Source organism: Dermacentor variabilis, chromosome 4 (assembly GCF_050947875.1).
Source record: "Dermacentor variabilis isolate Ectoservices chromosome 4, ASM5094787v1, whole genome shotgun sequence".
NCBI classification, from domain to species: Eukaryota; Metazoa; Arthropoda; class Arachnida; order Ixodida; family Ixodidae; genus Dermacentor; species Dermacentor variabilis.
Window position 1 is genome coordinate 11,174,876 of NC_134571.1, and position 12,191 is coordinate 11,187,066.

The 12,191-nt window shown below is 46.1% G+C and overlaps 1 protein-coding gene across 4 annotated transcripts in view; it reads left to right on the forward strand.

Moving 5' to 3' along the window:
* The window catches only part of Nup98-96 (nuclear pore complex protein Nup98-96), a 286,308-nt gene that overhangs the window by 225,434 nt on the left and 48,683 nt on the right, over nucleotides 1-12,191 (forward strand). For 3 of the 4 annotated variants that reach the window (XM_075688115.1, XM_075688116.1, XM_075688117.1), the window contains one exon: nucleotides 10,716-10,826. The exons of the other annotated variant lie outside the window; for it this stretch is intronic. In XM_075688115.1, coding sequence (XP_075544230.1) covers nucleotides 10,716-10,826 — 111 coding nt within the window. The remainder of the gene's footprint in view (nucleotides 1-10,715; nucleotides 10,827-12,191) is intronic. 4 annotated transcript variants of the gene reach the window in all.

A 12,191-nucleotide genomic window follows, 5' to 3' on the forward strand; every position in this document is an offset into this window, starting at 1 on the left:
GTTAGCGGCACTGAAATATTTCAATCTCGGCTGTTAATCAGCTGATTTGAAAAATTTTTGCTACAGAACGCTCCCTAGAGGACACGTAACAACTTCCAGCGTATAACCAAAATTTTCTATGGGGCCTGGTGAGGGGCCCTTTAAGTGGAGGTCCGGTACTTCTAAACCCTAAAGAAAATAGTGGTGCTGTGTGAATAGGAAAATTTTGAGCGTGAATCGATTCGAATATTGAAGTTCGAGTGCGAATTGAATCGAATGTTTTTTGAACATTTCCAAGTTCAGTTACCAAAAAACATATATGCAAGACATGGCCAAAAGCATGGCCACAGAGAACCTACAGCCAACTTGACAAAGGTACATACAGTCGTATACATACTTATAACAATACCGGTTTCTGCAATATATCAGTTATAACAATCAAATGCTGCTGCACCATCAACTTTTGAATGTTTTCTATGGGGAAATAACCTGCTTACTGCAATGTTCTCATGCTGCATTATCGGTTATGATGAAGTCTGGCTTCTGGGTGTTTGTGCGAATGTGAAATCCTTGAAAATGAATAAAAGAAAAAGTGAAATGCGAGCCACTGCACAATCGCTTGCTACCCCAATTCCAGCCGCACGCTTCTCTCCGTGAGTAACGCACACCAGCCTCGTGTGCATCTCTCCCGTTGCGTCAGCCCTCCGAACGCGAATTGGCTGTGCCCATAGTTCTGTGCCGCACCCCCCTCCGAAATACGAATTGAGTGCGCCAACTGCGCTGCCATCGCTGCTCCCACATTGCTCACTGGGCCCTCACAGTTGGTTCTTTATTCCATGGCCCTCATTCTATGCAATTCTGCTAACGGATTAAGTTGCTCGTGCTTGGCTTTGTTTGTTGCGTCGCAGTTGTTCCTGGGAGCGTTGTTTCTCAGCCTCATTTGACTTGCCTACGAAATGGAAGATGGCAGATCCGCCCACTGATCATAGGCAATGCACGACGTTGCCGGTGAAAAGAAAGCGCACTGCTATAGATTTGTAAACGAAGTGCTTCTAACGAATGAGGCGATTGTTGCGAACGTGCTTGCATTCGACAGTGACAGTAACGGCCACGACGGCAGCGCTGACGCAGTAGGGCAGGCTGCATCAACATTGTCCTCACGGGAGGTCCTGTACATGATTCAATCCATCATGGGCTTGTTTTCACGAGGGACTTTCCTCTTCACTACGTGGAGCACCTGGATGCTTTGGAGAAAGATGTCGGCAAGCTTCGCATAAATCAAGCAAGGCTGACGGACGTGCGGTTTTCTCGTGCAAGCCAGTGGGATACATGTGGCGAGCTGCTTGTGGCGATCACGTCCCAGTGTTTCTTATGGATTTCTCAAGCTGAGATGCTGCCATGACAACCTTCTCACATTTTTTAAAAGGCGCCTTTTGGGGCCACCAAAGCAATGCCGCGGCGGAGCTTGTATGTCACTTGCCACCCATGACCCCTCTTTGCAGTTGTTATAACAGTGCCATTCTTGGAACGGCGACAGCTGCGGCTTGTTAACAACATGGGATCGGAGCGCAGAGAAAGCAGAGTTAAACAGTTAAAAAATGAGTCAACACAATCAGAAGCCAGATTAAAGAAGCTCGTGGGGAAGAGAACTGGCTTTCCCACCATTATAGTTTTCACGGAACAGCTATGGCCATCCCCCATGACAACGGTCTCATTCTATGTGGGCGTTTTTTTTTTTCATGCAACCCGGTTATAATAATAGAATTTTCGTGGTACTTGAATATTGTTATAAGAGGGTTCGACTGTAAGTCGCAAGACAAAAACCGTTTTGGACGGTACCCAGTAGGCCTGGCTAGGGCGGCTAGAATTTTCGAATTCTAGCCACCCTAGCATGGCAGCAGCGCGCTGTCCGCCACGTGAAAACGAAGCTGTGCTGCATAGTGCCACAGGTGATGCAACGTACGGTATCGGCATGAGACTGGGTAATTTGATATTTCGTCATTGTTAGGGTGATGAAAGCTCACATCAAGGGAAAGTTATTTCGCACGCTGAAGACAACTATGTCATGTCTTTTTTACATGCCTGAGACCTGTGTCCGTGAGTGGTGCATACGTAGAAAGGAGATCAGCTGCATGTCGACCAGGAAAGGTTTCTAAGGGCGGAAAACTGGAAAATATTTGGACCTTGGTGACAGCTTGCAGATGTTCTGTAGCAGCTCCGTGTTGACCGATCTTGTCAAGGTAACGGCCTTTGAATCAGCATGCAATTGGGGCCTATCCAGAAAGCCAGCAAAACTGGATCACTGAAGGAAAGGAACTGTCAGCAGGATAATGTTTCACTTTCTATGTGGATGTATTGTGCTTGTCTTTTTCTTCTCATCGTAAGCATAGGGACATGCCATAGCTTAAAAAAATATTATAACATTACGTTCAGGTGCATTTTTATTTGAACCCTCAAAAATTGGGTGGGTGTTACATTCGAATAAATGCTGTGCTTCGCACTTTTACACTGCACTCTTTCTAGTCTGTGGCTAAGATAGTGTCAAGGTGCGGTGAAGGCCATTAACCTTTCCGATAGGTCAGAGTTTGCCAGGAGAATTGCACGCATCGTTTAGAAGAGCTGCAGTTTGGTTTTTAGCAAATGAAACTGTTAGATTTATTTTCCGGAACTTTGAATATTTTGAATAATAAAAGTCTGGTGCAAATCAAATCGAACAACAAACATTGTTCGAAAAATATAATTTGAATATTTGCGCACCCCTAAAAAATACTTTAAGCCTCACAGTGCCCTAAATAATTTTATATACAATGCAGTCCACTTATAACAATAGCAAGAAGAATGAAAAATCCCATCGTTATAACCGATCATCGCTATATCTGGACTGCCGTAAAAAAAAAGGAAAAAAAAAACTGACGAACATACCTTTGTAGCTCTGAAACCAAGTTTACCACTTACAGTAAAAAATTGACATTGTAGAAAAAAGGCTGTGAAAAGTAAGGTGTTTATTTATACCTCTAAACAGCTAAACAGCGTGTCAAGCGTTAGGCGCGATGAAATAGTCAGAAATCTGCGCTTGCTTTCGCAGAAGTTTCAGGTTCACAACCGTGGTGTACATTGCGTTTAGCGGCTGTGCGAACAGTGGCGGCTATAATTTAGCATGCATAAAATCATTCAGCATCTCTATCAATGACAGTGCACTTTGCATGAACATTGGAGTCGGTTTCAAAGACGGGCCACTATCAACCTCGTTGCCTTCGTTGCACAACGCCGCCGTCTGTTGCAACAACGATCACCACTCCGGAACTGTTATTCGCAAATCTAATTCCACAGGCAGACTCGATCAACACACAAGACAACTATTTCATCAAAACAACAGTTCGAGCAGGCCCGCGAAAGCCCAAGTGCTGTCAACTCCACATAACAAATTGAGATGCTTTCCGGCAGGCCAGAGCCCTCACCTCTTTCTCTGGTATCCAACCCTCTTTGGAAGATTGGGTCTCATCCTTGCTGCAAGACGCGAGTGAAGCCACTAAATTGATGCCTGAGGAAGCCAGTCTGCAAGATAGCAAGTTACTGCATATGTGGGAAGCCCTCACCAGTCTGCAATGCAGATACAAACACAACGAGCTCAATCGAATGCTCAGGAAACGTATTAGCACTCTCACCCGAAGACTATTGACAACAACTTACTCGTCAAAATTGGCATAGCACATGCGACAGCATGGAGCAGCAACCAAACCTACCCAAAACGTGGAATATTCTCTGTTGCCTCCTCGATCCGGTCAACAGCAAGAACTCACAACAGCACAGCTTGCAAAAGATTATTCACACCCATCTGGGCACGGATGCAAAAGTTCTTCAAGGGCTGATAGATAGCAACGTAGGACCTCAACCTACGACACCCACTCCAGCATACACTGGCGCCGCTGACGACCACCTGGATGCGCCCATGCAAGCAGCAGAAGTAGGTGAAGCCACCTTCGCACTGCGCCCTAACTCAACCCCGGGACGAGGTGGCATTACTAATAAAATGCTTTGCAACCTAGATGAGGATTCTATACTAGCCCTCACAGTTTATTTTAATGCATACTGAGAAACTGTACACCTCCCCTCACAATGGAAAGAAGCCAAAATCATCACGATTCCCAAACCAGGGAAGCGCCGCCTACTCGAAAACCTCTGCCCTATCTCCCTTACTTCATGTGTCGGAAAGGTTCTCAAACGTGTCATCCTCACATGCTTACACAGACATGAACGACAATGACCTCTTCCCCAATACCATGGCTGGCTTCCGCCTTAAACTTTCTGCTCAAGATATCATGATTCAGCTGAAGCACCAAATTATCGATGGCGTTAAAAGGTCCAGGCTGGACACCAGAGCCATCTTGGGGCTAGACCTAACCAAGGCCTTTGATAACGTCACGCATGAGACCATACTGAGCCAACTGGCTCAACTCCAGTTTGGACATCGAACATATAAGGTTTGTTAGATTCAGAAAAATGTGCACGGCACCTCAAACGAAAAAGTGCAGGGGGTGCCGGGCTGCACCTACCCGCTGCAAGGTTCAAGGGTGCAGTGCACCGCGGTGGCACCTTGCATTGCACCCCGTTCAGTCAAAACGGGGGTGCAGGGTGCACTGCTGCACCTCGGGTAATCGAGGGTCTAGGTGCAGTGCACCGTGAATAAGTGCAGAAGGTGCAGAGAAACTTGGCTGAATTGAATAGACCTATAACTACATCAAGAATTTCCTTACAGGTCGCAAGGCCACCATTATCATCGGAGGGTTGCACCCACCAATTGGCAGCAAAGGCACGCCGCAAGGATCGGTTCTGTCTCCTTTTCTGTTTAACGTGGCCTTGCTCGGACTACCGCCTGCATTAGCTAGCATCCCCAACCTCAAGCATAGCCTCTACGCAGACAATATCACCCTGTGGGTCACTGGGGGCAGTGATGGGGACATCCAAGACACATACAACCACATTTACCCCGATGCATAATCCTCGCTCAGCAAATTGTGCGAAGCCCGCGCTGACCTCAATCACATTATCTGGCAATGCCCCAAAGCCTCACCCACCAACACAAACACTACACGCATCATAACTACGGCCGAGCAGTGGGAGGCATTGCTGCTCAGATCGGATCCAGAAGAGCAGCCCTGGGCCGTCCGGATGGCCAAAGACGATGCCAGAAAGCAAGGACTGGCTGCCGTCTGAGGACTGTGGATTAGTCTCCCAACCCCCGCCACCCCTGGACCCCTTCAAGGACGTAATAAAGTTTTGTCTCTCTCTTCGCAGAATGAGGCAGAGCTGTCTGCACTCAGAAACTCCTCCATTGGAGCACCACCTATTTTATCACCAGTAGCGATGTGCTCCCAGAGTTTGGCAATACCAGCGGCTGCCACCATGTTGTTTTCACACATGGGCGTTTCACCCTAGCGCACAGAGCCCGCCATTTCCATTCATCGGCACTGTCACTGGTTCTAGCCTTCATGATCGTGGTGCTCATGATTTTCAGAATCGTCAATATCATTGACTGCGTGAGTCTTGCAAAATTTGCAGCTTCGTCCCAAGTGACACAGCTTTGCGCACCGAAGCAGCTGTGTCAGAGCACCAACCACTGCTTCCGTGGCACATTTCCACGCTCACTGAGGAAGAGAGGGCGATTGTAGAAAGAGAGTGCAGGCATAATTCACTTCTCGCTTTTTTTTTCTCTGTGGATGCTTGCTGGCAACAGCGGATGGATGGATGGATGTTATGAGCGTCCCCTTTGGAACGGGGCGGTAGGTTGCGCCACCAACCTCTTGCTATTGTACTGCCTAATGTCCTACCTAGGTTAAACAATAAGAAAGAGAAAAAAAAATGCTATAAACTACCCCACCCAAATTTTCTGATCCCCTATTTCGAACTGTGCTTTTGTACATCTCCGTTTTTTGTCATTTCCCTACTTTTCTTCCACCAATCCTCCAATCACCTCTTACTAATGCCTATTGCGGACATGTTTACTTTTCTACTGCCCTCGCTGAACCCAAGTGCTTCAAGGAGGCCAGTGGCACCTAAATCGACCGCTGAGTAGACGTCTTCACATTCTAATAAAACATGCTCCATAGTCTGCCTAGCGTTACCGCAGCAAGCACATGCTTCTTCTTCCGTATTATATCTCCCTTTATAGGTGCGTGTTCTAAGGCATCCCGATCTCACTTCGAAAAGTAATGAGTATCCCTTTGAGTTATCATAAACTGTTTCTTTCCTGATTTCGTTTTTTCCTCTTAAGTAGTTACTCATGGCAGGTTTCTTTTCCATTGCCGCCACCCATGAGATTATTTCAGCCTCTCTGACTTTCCGCTTGACCTTCTTTATTGCTGTGTGGCCCACCCTACAGGCCGCATACTTGCTGGTAAGCTTCCTAGTTCTTTTCCTCTGCGGTGAATCAATGTTTTTCCTGTACAGATACCTGAACGCTCTCCCAGGCCATTTACTTTCTTCCATATTCCTCAGCCGTTCTTCATACTCAATTTTACTGCGTGCTTCCCTCACTTCAAAGCTAGTCCAGCCCATATCACCCTGCACAGCTTCATTTGTTGTCTTCCCGTGAGCTCCCAATGCAAGGCAACCCACTGACCTTTGGTTCCCGTCGAGTCCTGATTGTACCCTTGATTTAAGGCAGACAACCGCATTTCCAAAAGCAAGTCCTGGAACCATTGCACCTTTCCACACCCTGGAGCACCTCATACCTATTGTATCCTCATAGCGCCCTGTGCTTCATTATGGCTGCCCCCCATTTCTCTACCCGTTCACTGTTATTGCTTTTTTTTCTGTGTTTCCATATATCTATTGCCTTGGTATATCCATATATCAAGGTATTTATATTCTCTTATCCGAGGTATTTCCTGGCCCTGCATTGCCACTGTCTTTTCACTGTTTTCATTGGATACCATAACACATGATTTTTTAACACTAAATTTCAAACCTAAATTGTTGCCTTCCTGCCCACAGATATTAGCCAGACGTTGCAAATCACTCTGCATGTTAGCTAGCAACACAATGTCGTCCACATAAAATAAAACTGGGAGCTGCTGCTCTATTATTGTGCCCGCCTATTTGTATGAGAGATTAAACCTGATATTACTTCTAGCGCCCTCTCCATACTCACCATGTAAATCATAAACAGCAGCGAGGATAAAGGGCACCCCTGCCTCAGTCCCTTGTTGATATAAACTTTCTCCTCACTCCTCATCCCTTCCCATTCAGCGCAAATGGTATTTTTTAGGTAAATGTCTCTCAAAAGCTGTAGACAATCGTCACCTAAGCCTCCCCGTTTCAGAATATTCCACAAAATGTTGCGGTCTGCGCTGTCATAACCTCCTGTAATGTCTAAAAAGGCCACATATAACGGTCTGCTTTCTACTTTTGATATTTCAATACACTGAGTAAGAACAAATAAGTTATCATCTAAACGCCTACCTATTCTGAAGCCATTCTGAAGTTCATGCGAAGCAGTTCATGCAAAGCAGTTCATTCACGAAGACATTCATGTGATGCGAAGCAGCTGGCACCATCTTGTGGCATACCGCGCCAACTTGCAATACTCTCAATCGGCGCACTGGCGGGACGCACTGCGTGGTAATGGTGGCAGATACGAACTTGTGTAGGCAAACTTTTTGCCCTGTCTCAGTTAAGGTGAACTTAGCAAAGCAAATTTCAGAGTTATTCTGCATAGAAAACGTCGCCCGAAAGGCAGAATTTCGATCGTTACATCCGATACGTGGTGAATAACATATTGTTACATATGGGTGTTTTTTTCATAGCCCTAATGCATAAATTGATACTCTGAAGTCAACTCATTGTTATAGCCGATATATTGTTATATGCGGTATCATTATGAGTGGACTGCACTGTAATAACTTTTATACTGACTGGTTCAGTTTCGTTTCTACTGTGTCGTGACGTCATGACATTTTATGTGGTTATGTGGGAGCTGGACATGGTGATTTTTTTACATTTGCTCTGGCTCACCCAATAATCTGCTATGCTTCTACATAGGTCTTCGCAGTAGTAGTATACGAAATGGCTGATCAATCTGGGGTGAGTGTCAAAGTGTCACTATGTCCGGCTCCCACTTGACCACATATTGTTTGTGACGTGATGACAGAGTATCCTCCTGGAAAAGGAAGTCAAAACTGGCTGAAAAAAGCTTCTACTGTAGAACCTCGTTCATATGTTTTGGAAAAAATTATGCTAGAAAAAAAATTATGCGATCCCATACACTGTGGAAATTATTGTAAGCGAAGCTTTCTGTGCTGTTTGCTTTGTTTGACAATAATTAGCGGTGATGCTGACAGCGAATGTTTAATTTCTTCAGCATTTAGTCCAACATGACAGTGGTGAGTTGATGTTAAACATTATCTTGTGTGCACCACTGCTGATTGTCTTCATAGTACACAGAACACACAGGGGGAAGTGTTTGCTTGAGGCGTTGTTGTGCGCCATACTTAATAACCTCTGAGAGGGTTGAGCATATTTATTGCCTCACATGGCACATCACATCATGGCAGAAGTATTAAACTTTAATTAAATTATGGGGCTGTATGTGCCAAAACCAGAATTGAATTAACAGGCACGCTGTAGTGACAGACTCCGAATTAATTTTGACATCGTGGTGTTCTTTAACATGTCCCTAAATCTAAGTGAATGAGCGTTTTTATTTCGCCCTCGTAGAAATGCGACTGCCACGGTCGAGATCAAACCTGCAACCTCGAGCAATTGCATAGCCGTAAAGCTACCGCTGCGGGTATTTGCGGGCATTTGCGCTGCAGGTAGTGTTGCCTAGACCCCACAGTGAGCTTTAATGCGGCTCTGCTTCTGGACACCCCGCGTAAGTTGTCTGCTTGACAAATTTGCATGGTGATTGTTTTTCAGAAATAGCAGGAGCATGCCGTACCTTACCTTGAACTTAAATTTATCCAGCTTGCCCGCAACCACTGTCTTGTCTATAGTAGTAGCGCTTCCTTGTTTTCGCACATTACCTTTTCTCTATCCCCCACCCCCACACCTCCCCCTTATTTTATGGGAACTGCAAGCGAAGCATGGCAAGGATGTTATTCATTCGTTTCATGACTGTGTCAGTTCCACCCATTCTCTGCCTCCTCTCCCCATCCTCTACTTTTCTAACTTCACTCTGGACATTAATAGAAAAGTAAGCGCTGCAATTTCTGCAATGCTTTTGCAGGGGGTCACAAATAATTACAGCTGTCAAGCGGGCTAATGTGGCGACGCCCAGGGAGCTCCAGAGAGCATTGTGCACTTTCTATGCGGTGCAAAGGTCCAAACGAGTTCCTCAAGTCGTCTTTCCTCTTTTTCGCGCTCCTGTCATGTGTGCACACGCTCTGAACGAACCCCTGTGCCAGACAGTAGCAGCAACAGTAGCAGTGGAAAAACAAAGAAAGCTTCACTTTAAGACATACAAACCGGGAAAACATATAATCTGAAGTCATTAAAGAAATGGCAGGCTTAACTTAGCTGACTTCTATGTAATGCGAAGCATTGTGTGAATCACTGCTGCACAAGGTACCGGCACATGTTGAGCTGGTGGGGGCACAGTGGCCCAAGACGAATGTAGTCGTTTTTGCAGCTTCAGCTTGCTTACATTTGAGTTGCTTGAATTTGGCCTGGGTCAGAAGCTTTTTCAAGCGGGACATTTGGGTGGGAAGTTTTCATGTGCCCATTCAGAGTGAACTATTGTGGTACAAGACTGAGCCGGTGGAACCCAAGTGACCGTTGTCATTCAATTGCAAGTTCTCGATTTCCTTTGGAAAACCAAAACGAAATCTTGCTCGCGATGCTGGGATATGATGTCTACGATGCGACCTGAATGAAATATGACGCTCACTTCACACCGCCTGCAGAAGGGAACTGTGTCGCATTTGGTTATCACCTCTTAATAGAGAATTTTAGTGCGTTCGGTATTCCGGCAAATGCGGGCAGTTGGGCGGATGAGCGGGGGCGTAAACATGAGTGGCCGGATTGGTGGTGCCAGCTGGTGGTGCAAAGCTGAGTGGCGCAAACACCGAGCCAATTACTATATTCTGCTTAGCTGCTGGTGTAAATTTTCGACAGTGGCATGATCGTGCTCATAATTACGCCGCTTTTGGTAATTAGCACCAGCAGCGAAGCAGATTATAGTAGGTTACTGCAATTTTAGCATGCGTTTGTCTGGTAGAGCTCTATGCCACCAGGTGGCTGCACTGCTCTGGCCACTCAAGTTTACGCCCCTGCTCATCTGGCAATCTACCCAAACAACCCCCATTTGCCACCATAGCGGACAAGCTAAAGTCCCTAATAGCATGCAGCATGCTTCCAATGGCACCACGTAAAACATGCTGTGTAACAGATAGGTGAAGATGCTTATCGCCATAGGATTGGCAGTGATGGCAGTGAATATGGCATGTGACAAACTGTCATTAATTAAATTATGGGGTTTTATGTGCTAAAACCACGATCTTATTATGAGGCACGTCATAGTAGGGGACTGAAAATTTGGACCACCTGGGGTTCTTTAAGATGCACCTAAATCTAAGTACACGGGCATTTTCGCATTTCGCCCCCATCGAAATGCAGCCGCCGTGGCCTAGATCCGAACCCGCGACCTAAATTAAAACGGAAATCACATCTCTGATTGTAAATCACGTGCGTTGCATAAATTGAACAAAACACACTGCATGAAGCGTGCTATTTTGCAGGGCCTGCCTCTGTGCACGTCTCTCCTGTCACATGACATGCCACATGGTTGCCTGACAAAGTTATGCCCCCTAGATTCCGACTTCAAATTCAGGGAAAGTGCCCGCTTTGTGGTAAGTGAGGCAGCCTTGCGTGAAGCTTGTTAAACGGCCCATTGGTGGAGTTTTTGTTCCACTCTCAGTCAAGCTTTTGAGATATCCAAAAATACTTCGAGATAGAGGGCAATGTATACCTGGCAGATCGGGTTAACAAGGTGTTACTGTAAATTGAATGCCGTATTCACTTTGCTTAATGAGCCCACTCGCATAGTGAACGCGCACCCAACCTATAGTGCTGGTGTTCAGAATGTCTGCCTTGTCTTGGTGTGATTGGCCAGCACTGATGACTATCACAAAATTGTTCTGGGGTGCTGCGTATCTGCTGAGAGCTGTGCAATGGGCCATTACACTAGTTAGCTGGTTTCAAACTGAAAGTCGTTGAGCATGCCCTAGAGCATGGGAACCGCGCCACTGGACATTTCAGTGTTGACCTAGTGTGCGTGCTTTACTGGAGGAAGCAGGAGTGCATGCTTAGAGCTACAAAGAAAAACTACAGGCATCTCAAACTGCCTAGATGTCATGGAATACGATGCGCTGTGGGCCGACGACCCAGAAGTGGCCAGTGACATCAATAGTTAGGATTCGGTTAGCAAGACAAATGAGTAGGCCAGTAGCATGTTGTTGTGAGTAAAGGTACATTTTTTGTTCACATCGTGTATGTATGTTTACTATAAAGATAAAGTTCTGATCGTGATTTTTTCGTTATCTAGTCCACAGTGAGAGAGCATTACTTGTGAGAGCATTACTTGACTCAATGTGTAACCACGCCGTAATCAGAAAGCCGTGGCATAAAAGCGACATACAAGTTACGTCACCTTCATCTAACTAAATGTAAAAGTGGCCACAGTGAGTATTTTATCCTCTGCCCCACTATCACTGCTACCACTCCGTAGCCGAGCACACTAACCACTGCACCACCGTTGCAATAGGCAACAGTGATAAATACATTCGAGCCTGTGCACGTGGTTTGGCTCTGCCTGGCAGGTGATTCACTAGATGGCAGAGGGAGCGGCTGCGGAGCGAGCTGCAGCCACTCGCTGTGCCGTTCGCATTGTTGGGGACCTGCAGACACCGTAGCCAGAGCCCATGGACAACGATAGCGAATAAGATGCAACACACTTCAGGCACCTATTGGACGACTACTATGACATCCCCCCAGAGTATGAGGTGGAGTTCGCCTACTAACCCGGTGAAGAAATGTAGTGTCAACACCATGGTGTCATATGGAAAAGTACTGTCATCGCTTGGCAAAGTGCTGTCATCATGCTGAAAAGTGGTCTCGACGAGAATGAACGCTCAAGGCAATGTGTGTGCAAACACAACTTTAATGAGAACTCCGCAAATAAAACTCAGCTGAGAAGTCGCAATATGGCCAGTTAG